The sequence below is a fragment of the Oncorhynchus nerka genome, linkage group LG18, assembly GCF_034236695.1.
Source record: "Oncorhynchus nerka isolate Pitt River linkage group LG18, Oner_Uvic_2.0, whole genome shotgun sequence".
Lineage (NCBI taxonomy): Eukaryota > Metazoa > Chordata > Actinopteri > Salmoniformes > Salmonidae > Oncorhynchus > Oncorhynchus nerka.
Window position 1 is genome coordinate 24,668,359 of NC_088413.1, and position 18,261 is coordinate 24,686,619.

At 45.6% G+C, this 18,261-nt stretch overlaps 1 protein-coding gene across 8 annotated transcripts; it reads left to right on the forward strand.

The window, feature by feature from the left end:
• The first annotated feature begins 64 nt into the window (after positions 1 to 64).
• Positions 65 to 16,084, forward strand: LOC115116257 (acidic leucine-rich nuclear phosphoprotein 32 family member B-like). 8 transcript variants are annotated; one of them, XR_010459674.1, is made up of 7 exons: positions 65 to 557; positions 3,923 to 4,072; positions 4,280 to 4,402; positions 14,040 to 14,267; positions 14,550 to 14,626; positions 14,813 to 14,846; positions 14,954 to 15,004. XR_010459674.1 is itself a non-coding variant. In XM_065003839.1 (7 exons), the coding sequence occupies exons 1-7, from the start codon at positions 156 to 158 to the stop codon at positions 15,007 to 15,009; spliced, it is 1,026 nt and encodes a 341-aa protein (XP_064859911.1). In that variant the 5' UTR covers positions 65 to 155; the 3' UTR covers positions 15,010 to 16,084. The 8 variants fall into 8 exon arrangements, 4 of the variants coding, with proteins under 4 accessions (XP_064859911.1, XP_064859913.1, XP_064859912.1 ...); XR_010459676.1 differs by having other exon boundaries at positions 14,810 to 14,846; positions 14,954 to 15,001; XR_010459673.1 differs by having other exon boundaries at positions 14,951 to 15,001.
• Positions 16,085 to 18,261: the final 2,177 nt, after the last annotated feature.

Sequence of the window (18,261 nt, forward strand, 5' to 3'; positions counted from 1 at the left end):
AACCCCATCGAAGAAGAAGTAGACCGCTCCAGCCCAAGTTACACCACCCCATTCCCGAAAATGGATCGCTCCTACAGACAGTGAGTCACGTGGCCTGCTATATAAAGCAGACAGGCAGGCAAGCAACCAGCTATACTGCTCGATTGAACGTAACAATGGGTAAAACGAGTGACCTAAGGGACTTTGAGCGTGGTATGATCGTAGGTGCCAGGCGCGCCGGATCAAGTGTCTCAGAAACGGCCGCCCTCCTGGGCTTTTCACGCACAACAGTTTCTAGGGTTTACCGAGAATGGTGTGACACACAAAAAACATCCAGTCAGCGGCAGTCCTGTGGGCGAAAACAACTAGTTGATGAGAGAGGTAGAATGAGAATGGAAAGAATCGTGAAAGCTAACAGGCGGGCCACAAACAGACAAATAACAGCGCAGTACAACAGTGGTGCGCAGAACGGCATCTCGGAACGCACAACTCGGCGATCCTTGTCACGGATGGGCTACAGCAGCAGACGACCACGTCGTGCAAATGAGGAGTGGAAAAACATCGCCTGTGTAGATACGGTAAGGAGGCAATAGAATGTAGACTGTTCTATTGTCATTGACCAGATTGGCGCACATTCAACAAATCTGATCTAACTAAGTGGAAAGTCGTCAAATCCGTCATGATTTATTTATTGTAACTGGCCCACAGTGGTTAAGTCCGATTTTAATATAGTTGGTTGTTTTCGCTGCATAACATTTAGAAGTTGCCCCTTTTCAGGTTTAGAAGTGACTGCCAAATTCTAACTCCCTTTCCTTTAAACTGGGTAGCGTAGTTAGTATACAGAAATCGTGGTAGTCAGTCGTTTTTAACTGTAATGCATGTGTTGGTTGACATCCATACAAGCATTATACTCCAAGTTTTACCTCGACACACAGTATAGTGTGAAATACACATAAATAATATCCTAAATATAGGCTATTTTGCTGGGGGACGAGGAGATTCGGGATCTTCCTTCACTCTCCTTTCACTCACGCGTTTCCATGGCAATGCCTTTGTTTGTTTTGGTTGGATTGATTGACCTCTTTACCACGTCAGCTGCCTGTAATCTCCAGGAGACACCGTTTGATGTCAGCAGTGCTGTAAAAAGTACTCACTACATATTTGTCGCCAAACCTACTGGCTCCAGGTCATCTACAAGTCTTTGCTAGGTAAAGCTCCGCCTTAGCTCAATGGTCACCATAGAAACACCCACCTGTAACACGCGCTCCAGCAGGTATATTTCACTGCTCTTCCCCAAAGCCAACACCTACTTTGGCCGCCTTTACCTTCCAGTTCTCTGCTGCCAATGACTGGAACGAATTGCAAAAATCACTGAAGTTGGAGACTTATCTCCCTCACAAACTTCAAGCATCGGCTGTCATAGCAGCTTACCGATCGCTGCCGCTGTACACAGCCCATCTGTAAATAGCCCACCCAACTACCTACCTCATCCCCATATATATATTTATTTTTTTGAGCAGTAAAAATAAAGGGAACACTAAAATAACACATGTGAACCTGCTTTCATCTGTGAAGAGCACAGGGCACCAGTGGCGTATTTGCTAATCTTGGTGTTCTCTGGCAAATGCCAAACGTCCTGCACAGTGTTTGGCTGTAAGCACAACCCCCACCTGTGGACGTCGGGCCCTCATACCACCCTCATGGAGTCTGTTTCTGACCGTTTGAGCAGACACATGCACATTTGTGGCCTGCTGGAGGTCATTTTGCAGGGCTCTGGCAGTGCTCCTCCTTGCACAAAGGCAGAGGTAGGGGTCCTGCTGCTGGGTTGTTGCCCTCCTACGGCCTCCTCCACGTCTCCTGATGTACTGGTCTGTCTCCTGGTAGCGCCTCCATGCTCTGGACACTAAGCTGACAGACACAGCAAACCTTCTTGCTACAGCTCGCATTGATGTTCCATCCTGGATGAGCTGCACTACCTGAGCCACTTGTGTGGGTTGTAGACTCCGTCTCATGCTACCACTAGAGTGAAAGCACCGCCAGCATTCAAAAGTGACCAAAACATCAGCCAGGAAGCATAGGAACTGAGAAGTGGTCTGTGGTCACCACCTGCAGAACCACTCCTTTATTGGGGGTGTCTTGCTAATTGCCTATAATTTCCACCTGTTGTCTATTCCATTTGCACAACAGCATGTGAAATTTATTGTCAATCAGTGTTGCTTCCTAAGTGGACAGTTTGATTTCACAGAAGTGTGATTGACTTGGAGTTACATTGTGTTTAAGTGTTCCCTTTATTTTTTTGAGCAGTGTGTGTGTGTGTGTATATATATATATATATATATATATATATATACATGTTTATTTTTTTTCTGCTCTTTTGCACACCAGTATTTCCACTTGCACATCCTCATCTGCACATCTATCACTCCAGTGTTAATTTGCTAAATTGTAATTATTTTGCCACTATGGCCTATTTATTGCCTTACCTCCTTAATTAATTTGCTCTCACTGTATACAGATTTTCTATTGTGTTATTGGCTGTACGTTTGTTTATGTGTAACTCTGTTGTTTTTGTCGCACTGCTTTGCTTTATCTTGGCCAGGTCGCAGTTTTAAATGAGAACTTGATCTCAACTGGCCTACCTGGTTAAATAAAGGTGAAATTAAAAAAAACTCTCATATGTATTGGGTGAAATACCACAGTGTGCCATCAAAGTTACACGATTTATGACCTGTTGCCACAAGAAAAGGCAACCAGTGAAGAACAAACACCATTGTAAATACAACCCATGTGTTTATTTTCCCTTTGACTATTAACTATTTTCACATCGCTACAACACTGTATATTGCCATAATATGACCTTTGAAATGTCTCTATTCCTTTGGAACTTTTGTGAGTAATATTTACTGTTCATTTGATATTGTTTATCACTTTTGTTTATTATATATTTCACTTGCTTTGGCAATGTTAACATGTTTCCCATGCCAATGAAGCCCTTAAATGGATTGCTAACAAAAAGCATTGCATGTGTCATTAGTGACTGAACAGCGGGCCAAGTGAAGGTAGAACCGCATTGTGCGGTTCTTCCTCGCGGCAGCTGGTTTAAAGAAACAACCGCGGTGCCTCGACAAAAACATTATGCAACCAAAAACTTTTATTGCCTTCTCAATGTTTGACTTTGTCTGTGTGCAAATCATGATCGTTTGACGTTCAACGTTAACTTTCTTCAACCTTTTTATCAAGCTTTTGATTGAGCAACGACTGACCCTGAATATTAGTGATGTAACATTTTGTAGCTATGAACTGAGAGTTGCAGCTGTTCATACAAAAGTCAGGAAAACCATCATTGGAATAATAACCACACAGCATTGAAGTCCATATTTTGTGTATTGACCTTTTTTTTCATCATGAAGTTTAGATTCAAGCTTTGTTATGGATTCAAATAAAGAAGTATTGATGCAGCAACTTATAGTTGCCGAAATGTGACCATTCTAAACATGTTTTCCACGACACTTTTGCATAATGGGTGGCAGGTAGACCAGCTGTAAGGGCATTGGGCAAGTAACCCAAAGGCCGCTAGTTTGAATCCTCGAGCTGACAAAGGGAAAAATCTGTGGATGTGCCCTTGAGCAAGGCACTTAACCCCAATTGCTCCACGGTCGACATTGATGATGGCAGACCTTGGCCGTGACCTGACTCTCCAAGGATGTCTCGGGGCGAGGGGGATATGCAAAAATAATAATTCCAATTCATACATGTGTATTAATACACACTAATATGTGGAAAATAGGACAAATATAAGCCCTCACCAAATTATTATATGCATAAAGTTACATTTGAATGTGTGTATTCTCAATTTAGAGTGTTTGTAGTGCAGCTGTAAACAATGTACGCAAACATTAAAACATATTCTGTCTTTGAATTACATTTTTTTTATCCCTTATAGGTACGGGAACTTGTCCTTGACAACTGTAGCTCAAATGAAGGAAAAATCGAAGGCCTCACAGCAGAATTTGTCAGTCTGGAATTCCTCAGTTTGATAAACGTTGGTTTAATCTCTGCTTCCAATCTTCCCAAACTTGAGAAACTCAAGAAGGTAAAGTTTTGAGAAGGGGTAAAAAAAAGCCATTGACTACATTTCTAATGGCACTTGTATAATGCACTACCTTTTGAGGGCCCTGGTCTAAAGTAGTATGTAAGGAATAGGGTTCCATTTGGGACGTAGTCATTATTTTCTGAAAGGCTGTTACTTGCTTTGGTGTTTTTGTACAGAAGTGACTGATATCTTCACATTATGTTGCAGTTGGAACTCAGCGACAACAGAATCTCTGGTGGCCTTGACGTGCTAGCAGAGAAACTCCCCAACCTCACACATCTAAATCTAAGCGGAAACAAACTGAAAGACATCAGCACGTTGGAATCTTTGGTAGGTACACAACTCCCGGTAGAGCACAATACAGTGCGACACAATCTCGCTGTCTCAAATGACACTTTTCCCTTTTTAGAGTTTTGACCATAGACCTAGTTGGCAGTGTGGTGATTGTTTCCCTATGATAGTAAAGTTAATGCTGACAGACACGGCAGCTCTGCTTCTAGCTCCTAAGCAACTTTGCAGTATTTTGTCATTAGCCCAGAAAGTTGTTAATACATACAACCTGAAATAACTTTTGGATAACAGCGCAGCGGTCACTCACCAGCATTACGACCAGGAATACGACTTTCCCAAATTTGATCCTTTGCTCGTACCCACCAGGGCAATTTAAGTTATCCCAGAGGCTGCTCCAAGACACTACCGGCGGAGAAGAGGTATTCGGAGTGGACTTCTAGTCCGACTCATGAGGCGTGCACACCATTCACCGCTTCTGAGTATATTACTCGCTAATGTTCAGTCTCTGGACAATAAAGTAGACGAGCTCAGGGTGAGGATCTCCTTCCAGAGAGACATCACGGAATCATGGCTCTCTTGGGATATACTGTCCCTGTCCATACTGCCAGCTGGGTTCTCAGTTCATCGTGCAGACAGGAATAAAGAACTCTCCGGGAAGAAGAGTCGATGGTGTACGTTTCATGATTAACTACTCATGGTGTGTATGTGATAACATAGATACTCAAGTCCTTTTGTTCACCCGACCTAGAATACCTCAATCAAATGCCAACTGTATTACCTCCCAAGATAATTCTCTTCGTTTATAGTCCCAGCCGCGTATATTCACCCTCAAGCCGATACCACAAACTGGAAACTACATCCCGAGGCCGCATTTATTGTAACTGGATTTTAACAAAGCAAATTTGAGCAAATCGGTACCAAAGTTCTATCAACACATTGACTGTAGTACTCGCTTCGGAAAAACACTAGACCACTGCTACTCGCCCTTTCGCAATTTCTACAAGGCCCTCCCTTCGGCAAATCAGATCGACTCCATTCCTTCCTAGGAGGCAGAAACTCAAACAGGAAGTACCTGTTTTAAGGTCTATTCAACGCTGGTCAGACCAATCAGAATCCATGCTTCAAGATTGTTTTGATCACGCAGACTGGGAAATGTTCCGGGTAGCCTCTGAGAATAACATTTGACGTATACACAGACACGGTGGCTGAGTTCATCATTAAGTGTATTGGGGATGTTGTTCCCGCGGTGACGATTAAAACCTAAACAGAAACCGTGGATAGATGGCAGCATTCACGCAAAACTGAAAGCGCAAACCACTGAATTTAACCATGGCAAGATGATTGGGAATATGGTTGAATAAAAACAGTGTAGTTATTCCCTCCGTAAGGCAATCAAACAGGCAAAACATCAGTACAGAGACAGTGGAGTCGCAATTCAATGGCTCAGGCACGAGCCATATGTGGCAGGGTCTACAGACAATCACGGATTACAAAAGGAAAACCACCCACTTCGGACACTGACTACTTGCTCCCCGACAAGCTAAACACCGCCATCGCCTGCTTTGAGGATAACACGGTGCCACCGACGCGGCTCGCTCCCAAGGATTGTGGGCTCTCCTTCTCCGTTGGCTGAGGTGAGTAAGACATTTAAGCATGTTAATCCTCGCAAGACTGTCGGCCCAGACGGCATCCCTAGCTGCGTCCTCAGAGCATGCACATAGCAGCTGGCTGGAGTGTTTACGGACCCATTCAATCTCTCCCTATCCCAGTCTGCTGTCCCCACTTGCTTCAAGATGTCCACCATTGGTCCTGTTCCCAAGAAAGCGAAGGTAACTGAACTAAATAACTATCGACCCGTAGCACTCACTTCTGTCATCATGAAGTGCTTTGAGAGGCTGGTTAAGGATCATATCACCTCTACCTTACACCCTAGACCAGGCCTGTGCAAAGGCCGACCCGGGGGCCGTATGCGGCCCGCAACCTGATTCAATACGTCCCGTGGAATCATGTTCGGATCACAAAGAATTTGCAATAGGAAAGTTTTGAAAAATGTGTTTGTTATTCAAATTAAAAGCCCAATGAATACAATCCTTTGCGTAATGATTTAACTCCCAGCGCTTGTGGGACATTTATTTTGAAGGTACCGGTATGTATAAATAACAACTGCACGAGGACAGAACGTGACTGACAGGCTGACACACGCGTCCTGTTGGCTAGCTAGAAATTGTGCAAAAATTAGTTTTTCAAAGAAAAGGAAAGTAGACAATGAATGTAGGGTGTTCCAGCAAGAGTGGACATCGAAATGTTTATTTATTGAGGTATCAGGAAAAGCTGTATGCAAAGAGTGGATCGCTGTCCTGAAAGACTACAACTTGTTCTGACACTTCCAGACAAAGCATGCAGAGAAATATAGGAATATGTTTTCTGAGCAGTGGGCAAGTGCATCGAAAGAGTTGCTTTGTCAGTTGCAAAAGCAGCAAGGACTTTTCACAAAACTGCATTCAGCAAATGACAGAATTACGAGAGCTAGCTATGTACTGTCCCACAAAATTGCTAAACATAGCAAGCCATTCGCTGAGGGTGAATTCATTGAAGAATGTTTAATTGACTCTGCAGCAATACTTTGCCCCGACAAGAAAGAGCTGTTTGAAAATGTTTCCCTGTCAAGACGAACAGTGACACGGCGTGTTGAGGACGTCACAGAGAATAAGGAACAACAGTTGAAAGACACAGTAAAGGATTTCTCCTTGGCCCTGGATGAGAGCAGTGATGCATGTGACATGGCACAGTTGTTGATATTCTTACGAGGCATAACCCCAGACTACAGAGGAGCTTGCTTTAGTGCAGTCAATGAAGACGACAACCACAGGGAAAGGTTTATTGGGGGAGGTTAATAAGTGTGTGGCAAAGCTGGGACTGCGTTTTGAAAAGTTCTCCAGTGTGACCACTGATGGTGCCCAAACTTGACAGGAGAAAACTTTGGCCTTTTGAAAAGGATATAAGATCAAGTAGCTGAGCTGAACCCAGATCAGAAAATTATTTTCCTGCATTGAATTATTCATCAAGAGGTGCTCTGTAAATGTGTACTGAAAATGAGCTGTGTTGTGGATAAAGTCACTAAAGTAAGAGCAAAAATCATAAGCACAAAATCTTTAAACCACAGGCGGTTTGTCTCGCTGTTGGAAGGGTCATGCAGATCTCACCTACCAGACAAATGTGAGATGGCTGAGTTTGGCCAAGGTGCTTAAAAGGGTGTGGGACTTGAAGTCAGAGATTGCTGAGTTTTTGCAAGTGAAGGGAAAATGTGGATTTCCCTCAACTGCAAGATAAAGAATGGTTGGCAGATTTCTTTTTTTGCCTTCACCGTGGACATCATGGCCCTCATGAATGAACTGAATTCCAAACTACAAGAGAAGGGCCTTTTTACACATCAGATGTACAGCCTGATCAAAACCTTCAAGGGAAAATTACTCCTCCTGACACGCCAAGTAGAAGCCAACAATCTCACCCACCTTCCGACACTACTAGTCTGTTCCCTATCAGATGACAACAATCTCACCCACCTTCCGACAACAATCTCACCCACCTTCCGGCCTACTAGTCTGTTCTCTATCAGACTACCTTAGTCTGTTCTCTATCAGATGACAACAATCTCACCCACCTTCCGACACTACTAGTCTGTTCCCTATCAGATGACAACAATCTCACCCACCTTCCGACACTACTAGTCTGTTCTCTATCAGATGACAACAATCTCACCCACCTTCCGACACTACTAGTCTGTTCTCTATCAGATGACAACAATCTCACCCACCTTCCGACACTACTAGTCTGTTCCCTATCAGATGACAACAATCTCACCCACCTTCCGACACTACTAGTCTGTTCCCTATCAGATGACAACAATCTCACCCACCTTCCGACACTACTAGTCTGTTCTCTATCAGATGACAACAATCTCAACCTTCCGACACTACTCTATCAGATGACAACAATCTCACCCACCTTCCGACACTACTAGTCTGTTTCTATCAGATGACAAACCCAATCTCACCCACCTTCCGACACTACTAGTCTGTTCCCTATCAGATGACAACAATCTCACCCACCTTCCGACACTACTAGTCTGTTCTCTATCAGATCTCACCCACCTTCCGACACTCAGTCTGTTCCCTATCAGATGACAACAATCTCACCCACCTTCCTACACTACTAGTCTGTTTCTATCAGATGACAACAACTCACCAGTCTAGTCTGTTCTCTATCAGATGACCAGCGGGGAGAAGTATACATCGCTGCTGCGTGCTTTGAACGGTGCGTTCTCATCGTTTTGAGGATTTCAAAGTGTTGGAAAATGGCATGCTGTTAGTTTCCTTTCACCTTCAATGTGGATAACGCTCCCACTGACCTGCAACTTGAGATTATTGAACTTTAGTCTGATGCAGTGATTGTTTTGAATAGTTCTGTAATGTCACTGACAAAGTTCTATGTATGTCTCGAACAAAACTTTCCAAAGATGAGGAGTCCTGCTCAGAAGATGTTTGTACTCTTTAGGTCAACCTATGTATGTGTCTAGAAGAAAAAGAAACGCACACCTATTTAGGTGAGGTGCTGGCTATCGGAGTAAACTTGAAAATAAAGGAGAGCCGCACACTCTAGGAGCTCAGATGCAAACATTTAATATCCAACGTTTCGACAGCCAAGCTGTCTTCATCAGGGTATAATTACAAACACTGTGGGATGACTCGTTTTTATATTGTGTCAAAAGACACAGGTGTCTGTAATCATGGCCAAGAGTGGCCTAATATCATTGGTTAATTCTCAAATATTAAAACGGCATACAAAAAACAAATGGATAGCATAGGATAATAGATTCATTTTAGACTACACAAGCTTACAAACAATTACAATGGTAAAGTCACAAGAATGGCTTCAGATCAAAGTCTACGTTGAGACCGAAGGGAGCAAGGGTCTTTAAATTAAAGTGCCAGGCAGTCTCTCGTTTTAACAATAAATTATCAAGGTCACGCCCTCTCCTAGGGAGGGTGACATGTTCGATGCCAATATAACGCAGAACATATGTATGTAAACAGACATTACATTTACATTACATTTAAGTCATTTAGCAGACGCTCTTATCCAGAGCGACTTACAAATTGGTGCATTCACCTTATGACATCCAGTGGAACAGTAGTGCATCTAAATCTTTTAAGGGGGGGGTGAGAGGGATTACTTTATCCTATCCTAGGTATTCCTTAAAGAGGTGGGGTTTCAGGTGTCTCCGGAAGGTGGTGATTGACTCCGCTGTCCTGGCGTCGTGAGGGAGTTTGTTCCACCATTGGGGGGCCAGAGCAGCGAACAGTTTTGACTGGGCTGAGCGGGAACTGTACTTCCTCAGTGGTAGGGAGGCGAGCAGGCCAGAGGTGGATGAACGCAGTGCCCTTGTTTGGGTGTAGGGCCTGATCAGAGCCTGGAGGTACTGAGGTGCCGTTCCCCTCACAGCTCCGTAGGCAAGCACCATGGTCTTGTAGCGGATGCGAGCTTCAACTGGAAGCCAGTGGAGAGAGCGGAGGAGCGGGGTGATGTGAGAGAACTTGGGAAGGTTGAACACCAGACGGGCTGCGGCGTTCTGGATGAGTTGTAGGGGTTTAATGGCACAGGCAGGGAGCCCAGCCAACAGCGAGTTGCAGTAATCCAGACGGGAGATGACGAGTGCCTGGATTAGGACCTGCGCCGCTTCCTGTGTGAGGCAGGGTCGTACTCTGCGGATGTTGTAGAGCATGAACCTACAGGAACGGGCCACCGCCTTGATGTTATTTGAGAACGACAGGGTGTTGTCCAGGATCACGCCAAGGTTCTTAGCGCTCTGGGAGGAGGACACAATGGAGTTGTCAACCGTGATGGCGAGATCATGGAACGGGCAGTCCTTCCCCGGGAGGAAGAGCAGCTCCGTCTTGCCGAGGTTCAGCTTGAGGTGGTGATCCGTCATCCACACTGATATGTCTGCCAGACATGCAGAGATGCGATTCGCCACCTGATCATCAGAAGGGGGAAAGGAGAAGATTAATTGTGTGTCGTCTGCATAGCAATGATAGGAGAGACCATGTGAGGTTATGACAGAGCCAAGTGACTTGGTGTATAGCGAGAATAGGAGAGGGCCTAGAACAGAGCCCTGGGGGACACCAGTGGTGAGAGCAGGTGGTGTGGAGACGGATTCTCGCCACGCCACCTGGTAGGAGCGACCTGTCAGGTAGGACGCAATCCAAGCGTGGGCCGCGCCGGAGATGCCCAACTCGGAGAGGGTGGAGAGGAGGATCTGATGGTTCACAGTATCGAAGGCAGCCGATAGGTCTAGAAGGATGAGAGCAGAGGAGAGAGAGTTAGCTTTAGCAGTGCGGAGCGCCTCCGTGATACAGAGAAGAGCAGTCTCAGTTGAATGACTAGTCTTGAAACCTGACTGATTTGGATCAAGAAGGTCATTCTGAGAGAGATAGCGGGAGAGCTGGCCAAGGACGGCACGTTCAAGAGTTTTGGAGAGAAAAGAAAGAAGGGATACTGGTCTGTAGTTGTTGACATCGGAGGGATCGAGTGTAGGTTTTTTCAGAAGGGGTGCAATTCTCGCTCTCTTGAAGACTGAAGGGACGTAGCCAGCGGTCAGGGATGAGTTGATGAGCGAGGTGAGGTAAGGGAGAAGGTCTCCGGAAATGGTCTGGAGAAGAGAGGAGGGGATAGGGTCAAGCGGGCAGGTTGTTGGGCGGCCGGCCGTCACAAGACGCGAGATTTCATCTGGAGAGAGGGGGAGAAAGAGGTCAGAGCACAGGGTAGGGCAGTGTGAGCAGAACCAGCGGTGTCGTTTGACTTAGCAAACGAGGATCGGATGTCGTCGACCTTCTTTTCAAAATGGTTGACGAAGTCATCTGCAGAGAGGGAGGAGGGGGGGAGGATTCAGGAGGGAGGAGAAGGTTGCAAAGAGCTTCCTAGGGTTAGAGGCAGATGCTTGGAATTTAGAGTGGTAGAAAGTGGCTTTAGCAGCAGAGAGAGAAGAGGAAAATGTAGAGAGGAGGGAGTGAAAGGATGTCAGGTCCGCAGGGAGGCGAGTTTTCCTCCATTTCCGCTCGGCTGCCCGGAGCCCTGTTCTGTGAGCTCGCAATGAGTCGTTGAGCCACGGAGCGGGAGGGGAGGACCGAGCCGGCCTGGAGGATAGGGGACCTAGAGAGTCAAAGGATGCAGAAAGGGAGGAGAGGAGGGTTGAGGAGGCAGAATCAGGAGATAGGTTGGAGAAGGTTTGAGCAGAGGGAAGAGATGATAGGATGGAAGAGGAGAGAGTAGCGGGGGAGAGAGAGCGAAGGTTGGGACGGCGCGATACCATCCGAGTAGGGGCAGTGTGGGAAGTGTTGGATGAGAGCGAGAGGGAGAAGGATACAAGGTAGTGGTCGGAGACTTGGAGGGGAGTTGCAATGAGGTTAGTGGAAGAACAGCATCTAGTAAAGATGAGGTCGAGCGTATTTCCTGCCTTGTGAGTAGGGGGAAGGTGAGAGGGTGAGGTCAAAAGAGGAGAGGAGTGGAAAGAAGGAGGCAGAGAGGAATGAGTCAAAGGTAGACGTGGGGAGGTTAAAGTCGCCCAGAACTGTGAGAGGTGAGCCGTCCTCAGGAAAGGAGCTTATCAAGGCATCAAGCTCATTGATTAACTCTCCGAGGGAACCTGGAGGGCGATAAATGATAAGGATGTTAAGCTTGAAAGGGCTGGTAACTGTGACAGCATGGAATTCAAAGGAGGTGATAGACAGATGGGTAAGGGGAGAAAGAGAGAATGACCACTTGGGAGAGATGAGGATCCCGGTGCCACCACCCCGCTGACCAGAAGCTCTCGGGGTGTGCGAGAACACGTGGGCAGACGAAGAGAGAGCAGTAGGAGTAGCAGTGTTGTCTGTGGTGATCCATGTTTCCGTCAGTGCCAAGAAGTCGAGGGACTGGAGGGAGGCATAGGCTGAGATGAACTCTGCCTTGTTGGCCTCAGATCGGCAGTTCCAGAGGCTACCGGAGACCTGGAACTCCACGTGGGTCGTGCGCGCTGGGACCACCAGATTAGGGTGGCCGCGGCCACGCGGTGTGGAGCGTTTGTATGGTCTGTGCAGAGAGGAGAGAACAGGGATAGACAGACACATAGTTGACAGGCTACACAAGAGGCTACGCTAATGCAAAGGAGATTGGAATGACAAGTGGACTACACGTCTCGAGTGTTCAGAAAGTTAAGCTTACGTAGCAAGAATCTTATTGACTAAAATGATTAAAATGATACAGTACTGCTGAAGTAGGCTAGCTGGCAGAGGCTGCGTTGTTGACTATGTAGGCTAGCTGGCAGTGTCTGCGTTGTTGACACTACACTAATCAAGTCGTTTCAGTGATGAAATATAACAAGTCAAGGCACAGATCATCTCTTACTAACTCCCACCTTTCAGCAATCCTGCACATAGTGACGTCAGAAACTATACCTGACTTCACTGCTCTAGTCAATGCCCATCAGACTTCACTCCTCACACAGTAGTTTAAATGTAATGTTGAGCGCTTTAACTTTCTTCTGTTTTTGTGCATACCTGTTAACAAGAGTTCTGTCCGTGGTGCTGAATGCACAGTGTACTTTCCCCTCCATATAGTTAATTGTATGTTTTAATAATGAAAATACCTACCAAAACAAAGGAGCTGATCGTTGACTTCGGGAGAACGCCCCTATCTACATCGACGGGGCCGCAGTGGAGAAGGTGGAAAGCTTCAAGTTCCTTGGCCTACACATCACTGACAATCTGAAATGGTCCACCCACAAAGACCGCGAGGTGAAGAATTCGCAACAGCGCCTCTTCAACCTCAGGAGGCTGAAGAAGTTCGGCTTGGCCCCTAAGACCCCCATAAACTTTTACAGATGCACAATTGAGAGCATCCTGTTGGGCTGTATCACCGCCTGGTACGGCAACTGCACTGACCGCAACCATAGGGCTCTTCAGAGGGTGGTGCGGTCTGCCCAATGCATCACCGGGGGCAATCTGCCTGGCCTCCACGACACCTACAGCACCCGATGTCACAGGAAGGCCAAAAAGATCAAGGACATCAACCACCCGAGCCACAGCCTGTTCACCCCTCTATCATCCAGAAGGCAAGGTCAGTACAGGTGCATGAAAGCTGGGACCGAGAGACTGAAAAGCAGCTTCTATCTCAAGGCCATCAGACGGTTAAATAGTCATCACTAGCCGGCTACCACCCGGTTACTCAACCCTGCACCTTAGAGGCTGCTGCCCTATATACATAGACATGAAATCACTGGTCACTTCAATAATGGAACACTAGTCACTTTAATAACGTTTACATACTGCTTTACTCATCTCGCGTGTGTGTTTGTGTATATTGTATTAAATTCTACTGTATTTTAGTCAATGCCACTCCGACATTGCTCGTCCTAATATTTATAGATTTCTTAATTCCATTATTTTACTTTTAGATTTGTGAATTGTTATATACTGCTGTACTGTTGGAGCTAGGAACACAAGCATTTCACTACACCCGCAATAACATCTGCTAAATATGTGATCATTTGATGTGGCACTCTGCTATAAAATCTAATGAGAGATTTTATTCAGGCAGTGTTGTTCACCCCCTAAATCCCCTAACCCATTTGGTCCCACAGAAAAAGCTGGACAGCCTGAAGTCTCTAGACTTGTTCAACTGTGAGGTGACCAACCTGAACGACTACAGGGAGAGTGTGTTCAAGCTGCTCCCTCAGCTCACCTACCTGGACGGGTACGACGTGGAGGACCGAGAGGCATCCGACTCGGACGGAGAGGTCGACGGTGACGACGATGAGGGTGGGCAGCCATTTAGTTTTCTTGTTGCAGGAATACGAGGAAGTGCAGATGTGAGTGGAATGGGGGTGTTCTGTAGCTCATGGCATTTGCAAAGTTAGGATAGTGGGTTTGATTCGCGGGACCACACATACATAAAATGTATGCTTGCATGACTAAGTCGCTTTGGATAAAAGCATCTGCTAAATGGCATATTATATATTACAATCCAGATTAGTACATCGTGGGTGTTTTGTCATTCAAGGGAATTCTATTGTGTATTTGGTAGGGTTTGTCAGCATGTATCTGTGTGACTGACAATGGATGTGATATATATATATTTTTTTTAATTTTAGAAGGGAATGAGGATGGAAAGGAGGAACACTTTGACAAGGACTGTGATGAAGAGGGAGTAGTAGGAGAGGAGGAGGAGGTAAAACCTTTTTTGGTTTGTTTGTGACTCAATAGTTTAATGTGGGGTATAGTTTAATGTGGGGTATAGTTTAATGTGGGGTATAGTTTAATGTGGGGTATAGTTTAATGTGGGGTATAGTTTAATGTGGGGTATAGTTTGAGAGCTCTGTGGATGCTGACCTGCTCTGTCACTTCTCTCCAGGAGGAAGACCTCTGCATTGATGATGAAGTTGACGATGGTATGTAATTTTCATACTTTTTGTCACAAGCTCATGTTTCACGTTTGGATACTTTACTAAGTACAGTATCATATAGTATAATAACCCTTTCCCATTTCTCCCAGAAGTCAAGGCTGTCCAAGGAGAGAAGAGAAAGCGAGAGCCTGACGACGATGATGAATAAGAGCAAAAAACAAAAGCATAGCGTTACCAACTCCTTCCCTCTCCAATAGTAGTTACATAGGATGAGCCTTGACTAGAATATAGTATATACATATGAAGTGGGTAAAACAGTATGTAAACATTATTAAAGTGACCAGTGTTGAATGACTATGTACATAGGGCAGCAGTCTCTAATGTGCAGGGTTGAGTATCAGGTGGTAGTCAGCTAGTAACAGTGACTAAGTTCAGGGCAGGGTACTGGACGGAGGCCAGCTAGTAACAGTGACTAAGTTCAGGGCAGGGTACTGGACGGAGGCCAGCTAGTAACAGTGACTAAGTTCAGGGCAGGGTACTGGACGGAGGCCAGCTAGTAACAGTGACTAAGTTCAGGGCAGGGTACTGGACGGAGGCCAGCTAGTAACAGTGACTAAGTTCAGGGCAGGGTACTGGACGGAGGCCAGCTAGTAACAGTGACTAAGTTCAGGGCAGGGTACTGGACGGAGGCCAGCTAGTAACAGTGACTAAGTTCAGGGCAGGGTACTGGACGGAGGCCAGCTAGTAACAGTGACTAAGTTCAGGGCAGGGTACTGGACGGAGGCCAGCTAGTGGTGACTGAGTAACAGTCTGATGGTCTGGAGATGGAAGTTGTTTTTCAGTCTCTCGTTCCCAGCACTGTCTTCGCCTTCTAGATGGTAGCGGATTGAACAGGCCGTGGCTCGGGTCCTTGATGATCTCTTGGCCTGTGACACTGGGTGCTGTTAATGTCCTGGAGGGTAGACCGTGTGCCCCCTGGTGATGCGTTGGGCTAACCTCATCACCCTCTGGAGAGCCTTGCGGTTGCGAACTGTGCAATTGCCATACCAGGCGGTGATGCAGTCGGACAGGATGCTCTCAATGGTGCATCTGTAGAAGATTGAGGGTATTAGGGGTCAAACCAAATTTCTTCAGCCTTGTCATGTTTTTTTCTGTACTGAACGCAGCCCTGGTTTGATTTAAGTCCAAACTATGTAAATACCTGAAAATGTTTGTTTAGCAACGATCAACGGGGGTGTTTCTACAAGTATTTCATTTTCAATAAATTTGCAAACATTTCTAAACTTCTTTTCACTTGGTCATTATGGGGTATTGTGTGTAGATGGGTGAAGGGAAAACATGATTTAATCCAATTTGAATTCAAGCTGTAACACAATGTGGAATAAGTCAAGGTGAATGAACACTGATATTTCTCTTTCTACTATCTTTAAACATACCAATGTTTAAAATGTTTAAATGTTTTGTATTGCAACAGTTGTGAAAGAATGACAATTTTTGGTGAATTATTCATGTTAGGCATCTGTGATAAGTTGATGTAATAGATCATCTATTATTCAGGTTCCCCTAGTACCCGAGTCCTTAATTGATGAACCTGACAAGGAATCTAACAATTAAAAATAATATCAGATGTGAGTCACATTTGAAATATATTGAATGATCTATTTTCCTCTATGCCAGGCTATGAAGAAGACAAATGACATTGACTCCTGAGGTGTTGAATTGTTGCTCATAGCAACCCTGGTTATTATCTATGAACGTTGGAACATCGATAAGGCCTCAGGACTAGCCACCCCCCCCCAGAGCCTGGTTCCTCTGCACCCAGCACAGCTAGAAAGGACTAGCAACCCCCAGAGCCTGGTTCCTCTGCACCCAGCACAGCTAGAAGAGGACTAGCCACCCCCCAGAGCCTGGTTCCTCTGCACCCAGCACAGCTAGAAAGGACTAGCAACCCCCAGAGCCTGGTTCCTCTGCACCCAGCACAGCTAGAAAGGACTAGCCACCCCCCAGAGCCTGGTTCCTCTGCACCCAGCACAGCTAGAAAGGACTAGCCACCCCCCAGAGCCTGGTTCCTCTGCACCCAGCACAGCTAGAAAGGACTAGCCACCCCCCCCAGAGCCTGGTTCCTCTGCACCCAGCACAGCTAGAAAGGACTAGCCACCCCCCAGAGCCTGGTTCCTCTGCACCCAGCACAGCTAGAAAGGACTAGCAACCCCCAGAGCCTGGTTCCTCTGCACCCAGCACAGCTGGGTATTATGTTACAGGTGAGACATACCCAGAAATGGTCAACGTCTTGTCGAGCTCTCAAACCCAGGCCTTATGGATAAACCCTCAAAACGACTACATTAGCTTGGAGGAGCTGAAAGTGAGTGGTATTGGGGGAAAAAAGCTCAGACCCAGACAATCATGTAGCTCCAATTTACAAGAATGGGTTTACAGGGCAGTGATGAAAGCAGTTTGAGTTCTACACAGCATTGGGAATTCAAACAAAATTATATTTGATCCAATTACACATTCATAACTGTCTAGTTGATGTTTTACCGACTAACACCCTGCTGAGGAGGAAATTGTTCTTAAAGCTACAAAGCAACTTTTTGGGCGCCCTGACCAAATTCACATAGAAATGTGGGTTATAGAGCTTTCATGCTCATTGAAAGCAAGTCTAAGAATCAGTAGATCTGTTCTATTTCTATGCTTCATGTCAAGTTTTTAGTGGTCTTTTACACCGGCTTCAAACAGCTGGAAAAAAACTCTGGTTATTGAGAATATATTTCACAGCGTTTTAGATGGTACAATGATTCTCTACACAGGTAGTATTCATCTCTTACCCTGAGGTCCGGCACCTGCTGGATTTCTGTTCTACCCGTTAATGAATTGCACCCACCTGGTGTCCCAGGTCTAAATCAGTCCCTGATTAGAGGGGAACAATGAAAAATAAACAGTGGAACTGGCTTCGTGGTCCAGAGTTTAGGCACAAACTGAAATTAGGCAAACTAGAATTTTAGCAACCATGTAATGGCAGTGCGATTTCTGCATATTCTAAGTAGTTAACCAAATAGCTACCCCGTCTATCTGCAATAACCCTTTTTGCACGAACCATGACTCACCACACTGCTGCTACGGTCACTTTATTCCTAGTTATATGGACACATCTACCTCGTACCCCTGCACAGACTTGGTACTGGTCCCTCTTGTATATAGCCATGCTATCATTATTCATTGTACATCTGCTATTATTTTTATTACATGCTTTACTTGATTTCCTTTCTCTGTATTGTTGGGAAGGGCCTGCAAGTAGGCATTTCACTGTTAGTCTACACCTTTTTACAAAGCATGTGACATAAAATTTGAGTTGCAGTGAAACTCCTGTTCCTATTGCAGTCTTTTTACCTTCCCTCTCATTCAAAATAAAATAAGCTGCAACATGTCATCTCGTAGAGTGACTAGTGTATCCATTGAGGAA

Bases quoted from the DNA above. Each gene is read 5' to 3' on its own strand.
- LOC115116257 (XM_065003839.1), top strand. From the start codon at position 156: ATGGGTAAAACGAGTGACCTAAGGGACTTTGAGCGTGGTATGATCGTA. The intron at 4,073-4,279 runs GTAAAGTTTTGA...ATTATGTTGCAG, and splicing joins AACTTGAGAAACTCAAGAAG to TTGGAACTCAGCGACAACAG. The intron at 14,847-14,950 runs GTATGTAATTTT...CATTTCTCCCAG, and splicing joins TGATGATGAAGTTGACGATG to AAGTCAAGGCTGTCCAAGGA.